The sequence below is a fragment of the Crocuta crocuta genome, unplaced genomic scaffold, assembly GCF_008692635.1.
Source record: "Crocuta crocuta isolate KB4526 unplaced genomic scaffold, BGI_CrCroc_1.0 scaffold291, whole genome shotgun sequence".
NCBI lineage: Eukaryota > Metazoa > Chordata > Mammalia > Carnivora > Hyaenidae > Crocuta > Crocuta crocuta.
The window spans coordinates 1,294,091-1,310,339 of NW_027527977.1; the positions used below are offsets into that span (position 1 = coordinate 1,294,091).

Sequence of the window (16,249 nt, forward strand, 5' to 3'; positions counted from 1 at the left end):
AAGATGGGAAAGAAAACACAAAAAAAAAAAAAAAAGGAAGAAAGAAAAAAATGAAAAAAGTGAAGAGGGGAAGCGCCCTTGTTTCGCTTTGTGATCACTCTGCCTTGCAGCCCCAGGCTAATTTCAGACGCTTAAATACCGCCATAGCCTCTGGGCCACGCGGAGAGGGAGCGGACCAGGCCTTGGGCTGGCGGGAGCGCTTTCCGGATTGCCCGTGGCTACACAAAATACAAACTACTTTGAATCAAAACATTTTTGGGGAATTAATATGATCTGAACTCTGCACGTTTTAAGAGAGCTTGAGTTTGTCAGATCACTTAGAGGTGACTGGCATGCCGAGGAGGAGGCAGTTATGCTGCGGTACAAACATTGTCAGATCTGATTTAATTTTTAAAAAATGCTTCTGTGCAATGGAGTTTAGCATCAATCGCCGAGCCTGCCAATAACCGGGTGGATGGAGCTGCCCGCTCTTCCCTTCTACACCCCCCCCCCCGGCTGGCTGCTCCCAGGCTGCTGGGGCAGGGGGATGAGCTGCTTCTGCTTCTTCAGTTTTGTGAGGGCCCTGAGCTTTGGAACTTGAGTTAGGAAGAGCCAAAGCCTCTTTCAGCAGCTCCCAGAAGGCGTTAAGATTGGAGTGGGGTGGGGAGCCTTTTTTCTCTTCTTTTGTCAGAGCCCTCAGAATCTCTCTTTATGAGAATCTCCTAACTCATCTCTATAGCTCATCCATTTTGAAAATAGAGCCAGCAACACACCTGGAGCCTCGCCTGCCTCCTTAGTTCTCATGTACAGATGATGCAGATTCAAAATTCATTCTCCTTTATATGAAGCCTAAAACTCATACACCGAAGGGTCTACAGGCATGGTTTCTCGGAATTTTTTTTTTTTTTTTTTTTTGCAGGGGAGGGGAGCTCTTTTTCCATAGCTTACTGTCTTCTTTTTCTTTATTGCTTTGAAAATCTCCAAAAGCCAAAGCTTTGGGAAATGGGGATTAATTCTCTCTCTCTCTCCTCTCTCTCTCTCTCTCTCTCACACACACACACACCATTACACACCCATCGCCACATTAAACCAGTAGGTTCCCCGCTCAGACCTCCCTTTCTTTTGTTCTGCCTGGAGTCTTTACCGGGAGAAGCGCTTTCAAACCTGGTAATTCACTGATACCTGTAAGGGTATATCCTTCCCTGAAACAGCGCAGTTAGCGGCTGATGCCTCTTCTGAGGCCTATTTGATTGCAATTAAACCACTATCCCTTTGCCCTTTGATTACAATTAATATCTGCTGCGTGAGGAGAGGAGCAAGGAGGGAATTACACGAGGGATTTGGGATTGAGAAGGGCGAGGGGCTAGAGAGGAAGCAGCTGAGAATGATCCTATCCCACCCAGCTTACACTCGCACCTCACAGAAATGCACCCGCAGAACAAACAGAGACAGGAAACTCCAATAATCGCTTACACATTTTTAATGTGTCAGAAAAAACGAGCGATCACTGGAGATGAAGAAGGGGAGAAAAAAAATCCCTGCCGTTTGTATTTCTTTCATTTGAATTGTAAACATCTGTTTGGCTGTAAGGCGAACAGAACATTTATTTTGCTCTCAAGATTTGGTCTAATTATGTCAACACCGAAGCGGCGGGGAGTGGGGCGGCGCTGCGGCTTTGGAGAGGCTGCGCGCAAGGGCCCGGCGCCCAGAAGCTAGCCAGGAAGTATTGATCGCACCTGGAGTGCGCGCCAGGCCTCTAGCCATCGGCAGCTCTGTTCTTAGAGAGGAAGGCACCCAGAGGGGGCGCGTGGCTTAGAGGCAGCTTTGGGGGCGCCAGGAGAGCCACAGTTCCTTGGAGACGGCCGCGGCTGTTTCCTCTGCCCTAATTGCCTTGGATGAGAAGAAGAAAAGCGTATTCAGGCATCGGCGCTTGATTTTCTAGCTCATAGCCGGGCAAAAGGTGGGTGGGGGTCTTGTTGCGCTGCAGAGCTCGCACTCCTGAGACGTGGTGGTTGTTCGACACAGTGGCGGCGTTGGGTAGGCTTTACTCAGGTTGCTGAGCACGTGTGCATACATTTCCCGTTGCACCTCCTCACGAGCTGGGGAAATAAGTTGAGCAGGTGTGAGCCTCCCCATTTTTCTGATGGACAGACGAAGACCCAGAACTCATCTAAAGTTGCATGGGTCACTAGTTGGCCAACCTCTTAACTTGCAACCCAGTACTTTTTCCACTCCCCTACGCTGTGCCTGCAGACACGGGGCCAGAGGTCTCCAGGCACACCAGGTATGGCGCAGCCCAACTCCGTTTTATTCCTGGCCTCATGGGATCTAACAAGGTCTGGCAGTTGATGAATCTGTGTCTGTGTGTCTCATGCCTGGTTTTGTCCCCTGCACGGTAATTCTTTGGCTGGCTTCCCTGTAGCTATGGCAAAGTCATCCCTTTTGTGATAGTCATATTCTAGAAAGTGACCTTCAATAGATAGTCCCTGATTTCTTATGCTGTTTCTATAGCTACAGATCTGAGTTTGAGCATCACTGGAAATAGGAAGCCCCATCTCCAAGTTTTAATTTTAAAAATAGTGCCCTCCATGGAAGCATTGCTTCTGTGCACTATGAATGGAAAAGAGATGTACTCTAGAGAAGTTCTGCACGAATACCCTGGTTGTGGCACCAGGGACACCTCTAACTGTAGTGCTGGATCTAGAATGAATGTTACGTCATTTCAATAAGAGCTGACATGCAACACGGGCACCATGAGGAACTTCAACTGGTAATACTGGGGATGAATACTGTAAATGGCTTGGCATGGATAACTCCCATGACTTTCCTCTGAAATCTCGTCATTGCTACCTGTAGTCTGGATCTCTATAATGAAACCCCACCTCCTTGGTCCTTCGTTCTAAATGCAAAAATCTGGTTATGTTGACCTATTACTCTTTTCTTCCTCCCCCCACCCCAATAAAAACCACTGGGAAGAAAGATATCAGGTTCCCCATGTTGCTGTAAACTACAAGTTGCCAAATCTTTAGCCAGAACGAGAGAGTTCCCCAAGGCCACAGCAATGCCAACTATCAAAGCAACAGAAATTCCCTTTAAAGGTGCTGTGACATAAAAAATAAAAGACTCTAGAGTTGATGGCTAATCTTGAATACAAAATAAATCCTCCAGGCAGTTTGTGTGTGCATAAAGAATACTCTTAATATGCAGCCTGTGTAACTTACCTAATAAGTGCTTATTTGAGCATAAGCCAGAAGCCCAACCTGGATGCAGGAGAGAAAGATCCAGAGACCAGGAAGATAGCACTTGGTTACGTAGCAGATCCAGTGACTTCCCTGGGAGCAGCTGGCTTTCAGCGCATGGGGTTCACTTTGCCAATAGGGGCTGATTTTCCAAGCGGAGAAAGCCTGATTTAACTCTTTTTTATTTTTTACAAAAATCTTTTATAGTCTTCTGCATCTCCCTAAATTAGGTTTCTAACCCAGTATAGACTAGTAAAGATAGAAAAGGTCTAAAATTGTGTCTTTCTTTTCCTTTGGCTGGCTAGGAAAGTAACACACGCACAAACACTCTTCTCTCACAATTTACTTGAGACCCATTGGGTGAGATTCCTTGTATCCTCAGTTGTGTATTGACTACATGAGAAGAGGAGGTTATGTAAGAATGTAAATTTGCTTATGATTCCATGACCATGGGTGGAGGCCTATTTTTGGGAGAGGGCTCTGTGAATTTTGAATATAGACATTATGATTTCTTAATATTTTTGCTTCAGATGACCACACAGTGGTGTGATGCTAAAAGCCAGCTTCATTGATATCCTGTTCATCTCAACTTTTGAGAAGTTGTAAAATGCATTTTGCATCTATAGGTGTAAAAGGAGGGAGCATCAATAAAAGGATGATGGTAGTTTTGGGACCCCAAATCTGGGAAAACTAATGATGATTAGCTTTAAAATTCTCTATGACAGGGGCAGCTGGCTGGCTCAGTCAGTGGAACAAGCAACTATTTATCTCAGGGTTGTGAGTTTGAGCCCTGCATTGTATGTAGAGATTACTTAAAAATGAAATCTTTAAAAAATAAATAAAATAAAATTCTCTATGACAATGCAAGGTGGGGAAGCACAGGTGAGTTGTGTTTCGAGCTTCTGAGGCAGGCATTTGCATGGTTTTCCACTATGATGACCACAAGTTTAATGCCAGGAAAAGGACGTTATATGTATATGTGTATGTATGTATGTGTGCATTTTGAGAGCATGCATGTGGGGAAGGGCGGGGGGTGGGGGTGGGGAGAGAAAGAATCCCAAGCAGGCTCCGAGCTATTAGAGTGGATGGAGCCCAATGTGGGACTCAGTGTCACAACCATGAGATCCTGACCTGAGCCGAAATCAAGAGTTGGGTGCTTAACTGACTGAACCATACAGGTGCCCTCAGGGAAAGGATTTCAGTTTGACAGTTGAGACTGACTTCTCAGATTTCAAACTGAGAGCCAGTTTCCATGCACTGGCATTGGGAATTTAGCCAAGCATACAGGACTCATTTCCCAGTCTTGAGAGGTCTGGCTACTTTAAAACTTTCAATATCCTGTCTTCTGTTTGGGGGGAGGGGGTGGCTATTCAGAGTGATCACCAGCCTCAGAATGCTTAAGGAGAAAGACATTTGTCCTAGCACTTTCATGGGAAGCTTGGATGACTATAAGACAGCATAGAAGAACTCCAGGTAGCACACAGGTAGAAACACTTTAAGAGTAGGGTAAAGTTAACCTGTTCTTTCCACCCAGGTCCAGGACCCCTTTGCCTTTTTAAACTTCCTCCCAGGTTCCTTAGCCACTGTGCACAGAGAACACACCCAAATCTGAATACCAGAGACTCTAGCAACACAGCATTCAACCCGAGCAGCTTAGTAAAGGAGGAGAGGAGCTATGTAGGAGGCAAATGGTCAGTCCTAGATGAGGGCTTCTCAAACTTTAATGTGCATGTGAACCACCTGGGGATCTTGTTAAAATGCAGGTTCTGACTCAGAAGGTCTGAAGTTCAGCCTGAGATTCTGCATTTCTAGCAAGCTCGCAGGAGATACCAATGCTTCCAGTTGAGGACCACCCTTGAAGTAAAAAAGATTTTGAACAACACTCTCCTGCTTGTTTTTCTTCTTTCACCTACTTTTTTCTCTTTTCTCTCCTAGAACTTGACCTTTTTGGGAGATGAGTCTTAAGATCTCCCATAGCTGAAGAAATCAAATGTATGCTCAGGATAGCAAACCTTGAATTTGAACTTGCCAGTGAACCTCAAAAGCTCGACCCTCAGATTGCTCAAAGCATAAGGAGGCAGCCTTGGACCCCAAGGCTATGTAGCCACCATGTTAGCAGTATGGATATGAGCTCAGTATTTTTGCAATAAGGGAGGACTGGGCAATGGGAAACTCTCCTCAGCGATTATCAGCTTGGGTCCTCAAGTCTACTTCAGGTGCCTGAGATTGGGGAATGTACTCTGTTGTCTTGGAGGAGAGCAAAGCTCAAGGGGCTTTCTGGAGCTTTGGAGACCAGAGGCTTCTGCCCCAGGAGTCCCAGATTGGCAAGATTGCTTTGGCAATTTTGCCATTAGCAGTTATCTCTGCTTTGTTCTCCAATAGTAATAATGGTAACAACAACCAAAACAATATAATTGGCTGCCAACATTTAATGTGACTACTTACTATGTTCTAAGTCTTGCACTATATTTGACTGTATGTGCCAATTCTGAGGGCTGATATATGGTAGAGAGCTGTGACCTATCATTGCCCCTACGTGAGTTGCAAGTTTATGGCAATGGGAAAATTATTTTTGGTGGTACCTGGGAACTGAACGACTCCTGTGCCAATAGTTGGCAGATGGATGAAGGAAAGGAAAAGGCAGTTTTCAAATAATTTAGAAAAGAGCTTTCAAAACTTTTGTCTATATAAGTCACAGATGGATGACTAATAATATTATTATTATTATAATCCATCCATTGTGTATTTGTGCACATACATGCACACACATACACAGAGCCATGGAAAAATAATACATACCCTCTGTGGGGTTAACTGGTGGATTTGGGAGTTTTGAACTAATTGAAGTGTTTCTTGGTGTGTATGATGTCAACATTAGCACTGGTGAGCCAGCCAACTCTAAACAGGATGCTGATTTTTGCCAAAATTAAAAAAATAATGCCCCTACAAGCATGTCCTGGATCATATTTGAAAGATGAAACCTTAATTGTTATTTGAAAGGACATCTTTAGAGCAGCTTTCCGAGATGATCCCAGTGGTATATGCATGAGGACAATTGTTGCCACAAATTCCCAAATCCCAAGTAGTGCCTTGATGTTAACTGTCTTTCAATGATCTCCTCTCACTGTCACTAATATATAATATACTTCTGCCCTCCCCAAGGTGGCACCTGTGTGGTCAACCCCACAGACTTGTTTTGCTCTGTCCCTGGCCGTTTGTCCCTTCTCAGTTCAACTTCCAAATACAAGGTGACCATTGCTGAGGTGAAGAGGCGCCTTTCACCGCCTGAATGCCTCAATGCTTCACTGTTGGGAGGCATTTTGAGAAGGTAAGACGTTGTTTTCTGGCTGTACTGGTACATATTCCTCAACCCTCAGCCCTTAGGCCTCCTGTCTCATGTTGAATTCCCCACCTGCTCACATTGTCTCATCATTTCCCTCAGAATGAGAACCTTCAAAACCTAGTTTTTGTTTATTTATTTATTTTTGGACAGAGCAAAATCCAAGAATGGGGGCCGCTGCCTGAGAGAGAAACTGGATAGGCTTGGCCTGAATTTACCAGCAGGAAGACGGAAAGCAGCCAATGTTACCCTCCTTACTTCCTTAGTTGAAGGTATGATTTTTCAGCTCTGCAAAGTAATGATGGGAAGTTAGCAATCCTTTGGAGCTCAGGTTTGTTAGATTATGCTGTTCCATTTTTTTGTCTATAGTATGAAGCAAGGAAGTTAACAGTTACAGGTGAATTTCCCAAATAATCATGACACGTGATTAAATTAGATAACATAAGCCTTAGGTAATTCATAAAATGTCATTTAATTTACTAATATTGGCAAACATACAGAAGACAATGCAAGATTTAAGTACTTCACTGGTATTTCCTAAATAATAGCAACTACAAAAAAACTAGCTGTGCTGTCGTCATTTTTATTATTGTTTATTTTAGAGCTCAGATAAATCTGGCCTAACTCATTATAATTCAGTGCAACACAATCTACAGGATAAATAGTAATTCTTTATAGAGGGTTCACAGGAGTTTAGGCATGATAGCAAGCCTGAGAGCATCTTGTATTAGTCCTAGTAGACATCTCTTAAAGTATAGTGAAGTTCCTTGGATTTACAGATGGATAAAATGAGTTACAGAAGGGGTAAGGCTAACCAGTGGTATAGAAATAGAAGTAAAAATATATTCCCCAAAGTTATTGTTTTCCAATTTACCTTTTCCGTTTTCTTTCTCCTGTAAGGACAAAATTACATATTCTTATTCAAACTTCTTTTAAGAAGAGGTATTACTGGAAACTCATTTTTAACTTTGTAGGAGAGCTTTGAATGTCAAAGGAGAGTTCTTCCATAACCCAGAATGCTATTGTCTTAAATATGAACAAAGAAGCCCTGTTACCAAGACTCACCTGAATATATCTGTGACACTTTTCTTGCATAGGTTATTCTCTTGTTTATAAGGAACTGTAGGCAGTGAAAAGTAAGGGAAACACAAAAACAAACATCTTGCCTCTTTTCAGATTATCAATTCATACCATTTATTGTATAATTTTGTGAAGTAGTATGTTCTAGACATTTGTCTTAGCAAAATTGCTTCTGTGTTTTTGCTATTAATAGTTACCTTTGCTTTGTTCCCTAATTGTGATAATGGTAACAACAACAAAAATATTATTGGTCACCAACATTTAGTGTTACTGTTACTATGTTCTGTGTCTTGTGATCTGTTTGCTTGTGTGCTGATACTGAAAACTGACATATGGTAGAGGAGGTTGACCTGTCATCCACACATATGGGCTGGTGGTGCTGGGGAAAGGACAAAGTAGGAAAAAATGACTAATGGGTTGATTCTAAAGGGAGACAGATTCCTGTTCAATTTAAGGAAGAAGATAATTATAATTGTAGCTACTTAATAATAGAACAAAACACTTGTTCAGAATATAATGAAGTGAATTCAAGAATCATATGGATGGGGACACCTGGGTGGCTCAGTCAGTTGGGCATCTGACTTTGGCTCAGGTCATGATCTCACAGTTCGTGGGTTTGAGCCCCATGTTGGGGTCTGTGCTGACAGCTCAGAACCTGGAACCTGCTTCAGATTCTGTGTCTCCCTCTCTCTCTGCCCTTCCACAGCTCACTCTCTCTCTCTCAAAAATAAATAAACATTAAAAAAAATTTTTTTTAAAGAATCATATGGGTGGTAGGACTTGACTATTTCTTAAACACAAATCTGCAGGAGAATCAACTCGGGAGGTTTATTTAAAAATCACTGGGCCCCTTCCCTAAGCCAACTGAAACTCAGTCTCTGGGGATATGATCCAGGCCCCTATATATTTTTTAGACATCCCCAGTGATTCTGATGTATAATGAGGTTTAAGGATCATTGGTCTAAATGTTTCTTGAGACTCTTTCCACTTCCTTTGATGGACTATGAATGCTCATGAAATTTGTAACTGATGTGAGAATTAAAGGCCCTAAGAAAGGCCTTTTCCCATGGTGTTTGTGAATATACTGGCCAATATGAACTGAAGAGCCATACATAAAAGAGTATATTCACAACTTTTCTTATTTTTATGGTGGCCAACCACTGAAGTATCCCATGTGGGAATCATCAACTGTACTAACAGAAGGGATGTGGGTTAAATATGTGAACTCCTAGGATAAACTTTGCGGTTTTGCCATCTACTCTTTCAATATACCTGTCCTACCATAGAAGTATCTAACTGTGTTCTGTACATTTGGCTTATGTTCATGGAGGATTCACATCAGCCTTGGCTGATGAAACCTAAGATTTCATACTCTCCAGGTACTTTAATTGGATACTTTTGAAATCCCCCAAATCTTCATACTATAGAGCAATAAATTTTTTATTGTTGAGTTCCAGGCACTGTGATGGGACTGAGGGAAGGATATTTATGTGTTTGTTTGTTTATTTATTTTTACAAATAGTTTATTGTCAAGTTAGTTTCCATATAACACCCAGTGCTCATCCCCACAAGTGCCCTCCTCCATGCCCATCTCCCCCCTCCCCCCCACTCCCATCAGTCCCCAGTTCTCAGCATTCAAGAGTCTCTCATGGTTAGCCTCTCTCCCTTTCCCCCACTATTTCTCCCCTTCTTCTCCCCCAAAGTCCTCCGTTAAGTTCCTCCTAATCCTCCTATACATGCAAACATGTGATATTTGTCCTTCTCTGCCTGACTAATTTGCTCAGCATAACACCCTCAAGGTCCATCCATGTTGCTACACATGGCCAGATTTCATTCTTTCTCATTGCCATGTGGTATTTACCGTATAGGTAAACCACATCTTCTTGATCCATTTGTCCATTGATGGACACTGAGGCTCTTTCCATGTTTTGGCTATTGTTGAGAGTGCTGCTGTGAACATTGGGGTACATGTGCCCCTGTGCATCAGCACTCCTGTATCCCTTGGGTAAATTCCTAGCAGTGCTATTGCTGGGTCATAGGGGAGTTCTAGTGTTAATTTTTTGAGGAACCTCCACACTGTTTTCCAGAGGGGCTGCACCAGTTTACATTCCCGTCAACAGTGTAGGAGGGTGCCCGTTTCTCCACATCCTCGCCAGCATCTAGAGTCCTCTGATTTGCTTATTTTGGCCACTCTGACTGGTGTGAGGTGGTATCTCAGAGTGGTATTGATTTGTATTGAGGGAAGGACATTTAGAGGCAAAGGGACCTTTTGCATCCCTTCAACCCTCAACATATTATAAACCACAAACACACGTGCACACTTTCTCTCTCTCTCTCTCTCTCTCACACACACACACACACACACACTCACTACAAGTTTAATTACCATGTGTTATGTTCTCTGATTTTTATTCTATTTCCTATTTTAGTGTTCTTTTTAAATGCTGATTATAAACCTACTGAATTTATTTCAGGATTCACGCTGAATCATGAGTCATGACCCACAGTTTTAAAAAACTACAAGTTAGGGGTGCCTGGGTGACTCAGTCGGTTGTGTGTCCAACTCTTGATTTTTGGCTCAGGTCATGATCCAAGGGTGGTGGGTTCAAGCCCTGTGTCAGGCTCCACAGTGAGCGTGGAGTCTATTTAAGATTCTCTCTCCCTCTCCCACTGCCCCTCCCCTGCTTGTTCATGCTCGCTCTCTTTTTATCTCTTTCTCTAAATAAACAAACAAACAAAAATATGTAAGTAAAATTTAAAAAGTACAAGTTGTTTTAAGATATAAAGAGAACCTAATAGCCGAAGAACAGGGACATGTTATCTAAATTAAAATAGGCTTCATTTTATTCCTGAGCTCACAAGGAGAATAGTTTCACCATTGAGGACTTTACTGTATATTTTATTCCCACGTTTTAGTTGGTGATGGCAGTTGATGACTCTTTCCAGTCAGCAAGATACCATTTTCTACATTAGGCTCATAGTCTTTGAAATTCTGTAGATGATGCTATGGGATACAAAATAATGGTGCCTCAATTCTAATTTGTCAAGCTCTTGGAAGAGTGACATAGTTAATGCTTCTCTTCAGTACATTTGGAGCCTTGATCATTTTTGAGCTAACATGGGTATGATTCAGTTCTTTCAGGCTTGATTTTCCAGTTTTAAGTGGTAAATTAAAACTTCACCATATTTACCAGTTGGTGTTGGTAAGACCATGTCTTTGGGTGACACTTTTCTCCTTCCATCAGACATTTTTTGCAAGAGCCAGCAACATTTCAGATTAGTCATCCAAAATGGTCCATCAGCTTTCGTGTAAATCTATGATCTTATAGGAAGGAATAATATTTTTCTTACCATTTTTTATTGATATCTCCCCTTTATCTCCCAGATTTTCTACAATAACCAATATGTATATTTGAAAACCAATACTTAGTAATTTAGTTTCTCTTAAGTGGCTTGTTTTTTCAGATTTTTATTTTAATTCCAGATAGTTAACAGACAGTGCAGTATCAGTTTCAGGTATACAACATAGTGATCACTTCCATACAATACTTGGTGCTTATCATGACAAGTGTACTCCTTAATCCCCTTCACCTATTTTACTCATCTCCAAGCCCCTCATCTCTAACCATCAGTTTGTTCTCTATAGTTAAGAGTCTGTTTCTTGATTTCTCTCTCTCTCTCTCTTTTCCTTTCTCATTTGTTTTGTTTCCTAAATTCCACATATGAGTGAAATCATATGGCATTTGTTTTCCTCTGACTTATTTCCCTTAGCGTTATACTCTCTAGCTTCTTCCATGCCATTGCAAATGGCAAGATTTTCATTCTTTTTTATGGTGGAACAGTATTCCGTGTGTGTGTGTGTGTGTGTGTGTGTGTGTGTGTGTGTGTATCTCACATCTTCTTTATCTACTCATTAATTGAAGAACACTTGGACTGTTTTTGTACCTTGACTATTGTAAATAAGACTGCTATAACCATAGGGGTACATATATCCCTTTGAATTAGGGTAAATAACTAGTAATATGATTGTTGGATCATAGGGCAGTTCTGTTTTTAACTTTTTGAGGAACCTCCATACGGTTTTCCACAGTGGCTCTACCAGTTTGCATTCCCACTAACACTGCATGAGTATTCCTTTTTCTCTACATTCCAATACTTGTTGTTTCTTATGCTGTTGATTTTAGCCATTCTGACATGTGCGAAGTGATATCTCATTGTAGTTTTGATTTGCATTTCCCTGATGCTAAATGATGAACACTTTTTCATGTATCTGTTGGTCATTTGAATGTCTTTGGAAAAATGTCTATTTAGGTCTTCTGCTCATTTTTTAATTGGATTATTTCTTTTTTGGGTGTTGAGTTTTATAAGTTCTTTACATATTTTGTATACTGACCATTTATTGGTTGTATCATTTGCAAATATCTTTTCCCATTCTGTAAGTTGCCTTTTAGATTACTTGATTATTACTTTTGCTGTGCAGAAGCTTTTAATTTTGAAGTATTTTACATGTCTCTTAAGACTGTTGATTGAGACTCTTATATAAGAGTTATTTCTCCAACATTCTGATGGTCCAAAATATTACTGGTATTCAATAACACACCCTGCCACCCCATTTTGATATAGGACTTAAGCACAAGTGAGATAATATCTAACTGGCTTTATTCTTCAGAGGCCAGACTTAGTAATAAATTTCATGAAAGTCAACTTTCCACGATGTTATAGTAGTTATATCTGCCCCTTTCTGGGGGAAAATTTGAATATAGTCTTGCCATTATTTCCACTTTGATAGAAATTCCAAAAAAGTAGTGTATGGAAACCCTGGTAGGCATTCCATGCAGAAATGATATATCCTTTGTCAAGGTCCAATGGGGATCAAAATCAACAAATGAACATTTGTTTTTAAAAACTACCTTTGTCACTGACATAACAGTAATTGAATCAGGATATTACAAGTTTCCATGCTTGCCCTGGGCTTTCAATCATTCTGATTTTATTTGTTTTATAATAATTTCTCCTTTTATTTCTTTTAAATTGAGTCACTCAACTAATAGTGCCATCCTAACATTGTTCTCAAATCAATGTATTAAAGTCATTATTTTAGGGATTGTTTTAGGAATTTAAAGGAGAGGGCTATTTAATGCAAATTTGTAATATATTTGTATAATTCTTAACATTTCTGTTACAAATATCAGTGCACCTGGTAACCAGTGAGATGAAGAACATGAGACTGATTTATTTCTACCTTGCAAAGTTGTTTAAAAAATGAACATTTTGGTAAGGGAGATATTTAGAGTGGGGATTTTTTTTGGTCCGTGTAATAGATATATTTGGCTCAGAGTCAGATATGAATTTTTGAGTCCAGAGTCCCCAGAATGTAATAGCAGATCATATCCCCCTTTTGTCCATATGTCTTCATCTAATAAGTTTTAGATCTATAACTAATGGTTGATATGATTTCTTGTGCCCTACTTTATCATAAACTTGATATTCTTTTCCCTTTTTTTAATGGTCTCATCCTGGTATCTATGACATCAGAGAGATGTCGCTCTCTGGAAAATATGGTGAATTAGAGTTTAACCCACTGCACTGATCTTCCTGAGGAGATCCTGGGATAATCCCAGACTCTTCTATAGTGGAAATAATTCTGTCTCTGTAGATTCAGAGAATTTGGCCAATATTATCGTTCTCATTCTAATACTGTCACTATATATTATTTATGAATCAGCAGCTTCTGTTAGCGGCTTCCTCTGTATTTTATTCCAGAATAATCTTTGTAGAGTTGGTGGTTGTTAAACATGAGGAGTCAATGACGTGGTTGTTCCTGCCCATTGCTTCTCTCCTCACTTGAGGTTTTCCAAGATGGCCAAAGTTGCAAGATGACAAAGTTGCCCTCCAGTTTTGTTCCCTGGGGTGGGGTGCTTTCCTGGGACAGTTCTGCTGAATTTGCAAAAGCTGGTGTAACATTCTCAGGCAATACCAGGAATTCTGAAACCACAGTTTAAGTCCTTAAACATAAATCCCTTTGTTTGCAGTTTGCTGTGACATGGGTCAAATTCTCTGTGTGTGTGTGTGTGTGTGTGTGTGTGTGTGTGTGTGTGTGTGTATGTTTGCATTTAAAAACAGTGGGGTAGAGAAGGTTGTGAATACACATTAGCAAAACAAAGGTGGCTATTTACAAACATTGTATATGGTCTCCATTAAATGTTTTCAAGTTTGAATATTTGTCACTGTTGTTCCTTGTTTAGTTTCAAAAACCGCAAGCTTCCAGACCCTGCCCTGCACTTCTTACTTCATGTGAACAGCTGTCCCACTCACAAAATGTATTATCTGTTGGGCTAGTACCATATCCCCTTCCCCCAATAATGTCCTCACGTTTGAAATTTTGTCAGACTTTGAGCTGGTTACTTAACCTGACTCAGCTTCACTTTTTTTTTTTAAGTTAATTTATTTTTTGATAGAGAGAGGGGGGTGGGGGGCAGAGAGAGAGGGACAGAGAGAATTCCAAGCAGGCTCTGTGCTAACAGAGCCCAATATGGGGCTCAAACTCATGAACCGTGAGATCCTGACTTGGGCAAAAATCAAGAGTTGGGACATTTAACTAACTGAGCCACCCAGCAATCCCTCAGCTTCATTTTCTTAATTTATAAATAAAGATCATAATACCTATAATGTTTGAGATAATTCTAGCTGTTACAGCAGTTAATTCCCAAATTTTCAGTGGCTTCACATAATAGGAGCTTATTTCTCACTGTAGCCTGATGTGGGTTTTCCTCACCAGGGGTCTTTTCTCACAGTTTCATTCATGGACATAGAGTCCTTCCCTGCATAGCTATGCCCTTCTCTAGGTCCTAGGAGCCCTATCCACTCAGCTTACAATGAGGAGAGACAGGCTGGCAAAAGTATGCAGCTTCTTACCTACGTGGCCAGGAAGTGACCCACGTTACTACTGTTCACATTCCAAGAACTATGGCCACACTCAATTCCGGAGGCGGGTGTGGGATACACTAGAAAATGTAGTCTCTCACTGGGCAGAGTCTTCTCAGCAACGATGCTATAGCATGTAAAGAAATGACAAATCTTTGATAGTCCCTCACTCATCTCTGTTGCATCTGTCTTGTAAGTCTTTTGTAGGATTCAGTATACTTGCATAGACCACAACTGCCTTGGCAATGAACTCTTTTTTATAGATGAGGTAAAGTGAATGAGTTTTAGGTATATCAAGTTTTCTTGATGTGATTAGTCCATGGCTTTTTATTTTAGGAAGAAATATTGTTCCCTGCTTGAGGCTCATAAGATCCAAACTCCAAAATCCTTTGCCAAATGTTAGTGATAATATATGCACAGGGCATGCCTAGTATTAGTTGCTCTTCCCATGGAATTTAGGACAAATCTGATATTCTCATTGCCTTCACGCAGTACCACCGTGGGTTTCTGTGGAAATGTGGAGCTTAAAGCTAGCCTTTGGGGACTCAGGGCATGATTATAAGTCTGAAAGGACCTTCATTCCAAAATACCTCCTCTGCTGGTCATTCCAGACCTCACATTCCCATTTTAGTTCCTCCTTCAGGATAAAGGTTTCCAGCTTTCTTCTAAAACTGTGTGTGATGTAAAAAGGTTAATAAATTGTCCCTTTGTAATAATAGCTCTAATTGGTGCTCACTTTGGTCAGACAGTCACATACAAGAGCACAATCACTAGGAGACCCTGGTATTCCCTTTTGCACACAAACTGTCTGGAACTGACAATATTTTGGGCACGGTTTTTGCGTTTCAGAGCTGACAGTGGAATTGAGCTCAATAAAGTAAATGCTAGGAGACCCCATGTTAGTCATATTAAGATCCGTCTTGGAAAAGTTTTTTCATTTCCTCAAACTAATAAGTATCACCTTATCTAAATTTCTTATTCTAAATTATGGAGGAGTTTCTAAGAGAGCCTGCTTTGATAACTGGTAATTAGTAACAATTATATATTGTGTCTGAGAACTAGCACTTATCAGAATTTTCAATAGTTAATCTCACTGACCCAAAGATTATATCATACGATATTATGGACAAGTAGACACCATCTTAGGGGACATGTTTTTAAATTATTTGTCTACTAACACTTCCTAGTATTACTCCCCTGATCTGCATCTTATGATTTCATTCATCTTCAGGGAAAAGGGGATTTTTTTTTTTTGTTTTTCATGTAGGGGCAGAGGAAACAGGCTACTATCCATATGCCTTTGTGTCTGACTATGTGCTTGGAGTGTCCTTATGTTCCTGTTTGTATTCATTGCAAAAAGGCAAGTGTATCCAAGCCTATTTGGCTCAGTCGCACCCTTGCCCACTTTGAGCTCACTTAAAAACACATGTCTCTGTATGACTTCCCTGGTGATTTTATTTTCTTCTTTCCATTATTCTCTCTTCCAATGAATACACCTCAACCAATGTGTTTTTCAAGCATGCAGTTTCTGCTTTATTTCCATTACTTACACTTAACAACATTCACAAGTATTTTAATAAAATCACAGATGGTAGTTATTCCTAGCGATGTCTACACCGATAGCAATGAGAGTCTTGGAATTGCCTGTGTTTTTAATTTACAACAAATATTTGAGTTTAGAACTAAA

The 16,249-nt window shown here is 40.7% G+C and overlaps 1 protein-coding gene across 1 annotated transcript in view; it reads left to right on the forward strand.

Annotated features, from left to right (window-relative positions):
- Nucleotides 1-16,249, forward strand: part of TFAP2D (transcription factor AP-2 delta) — a 58,607-nt gene that overhangs the window by 8,568 nt on the left and 33,790 nt on the right. Inside the window, exons 4-5 of the mRNA XM_077752861.1 lie at nucleotides 6,381-6,546; nucleotides 6,712-6,830. Of these exons, the coding sequence (XP_077608987.1) occupies nucleotides 6,381-6,546; nucleotides 6,712-6,830 (285 nt within the window). The remainder of the gene's footprint in view (nucleotides 1-6,380; nucleotides 6,547-6,711; nucleotides 6,831-16,249) is intronic.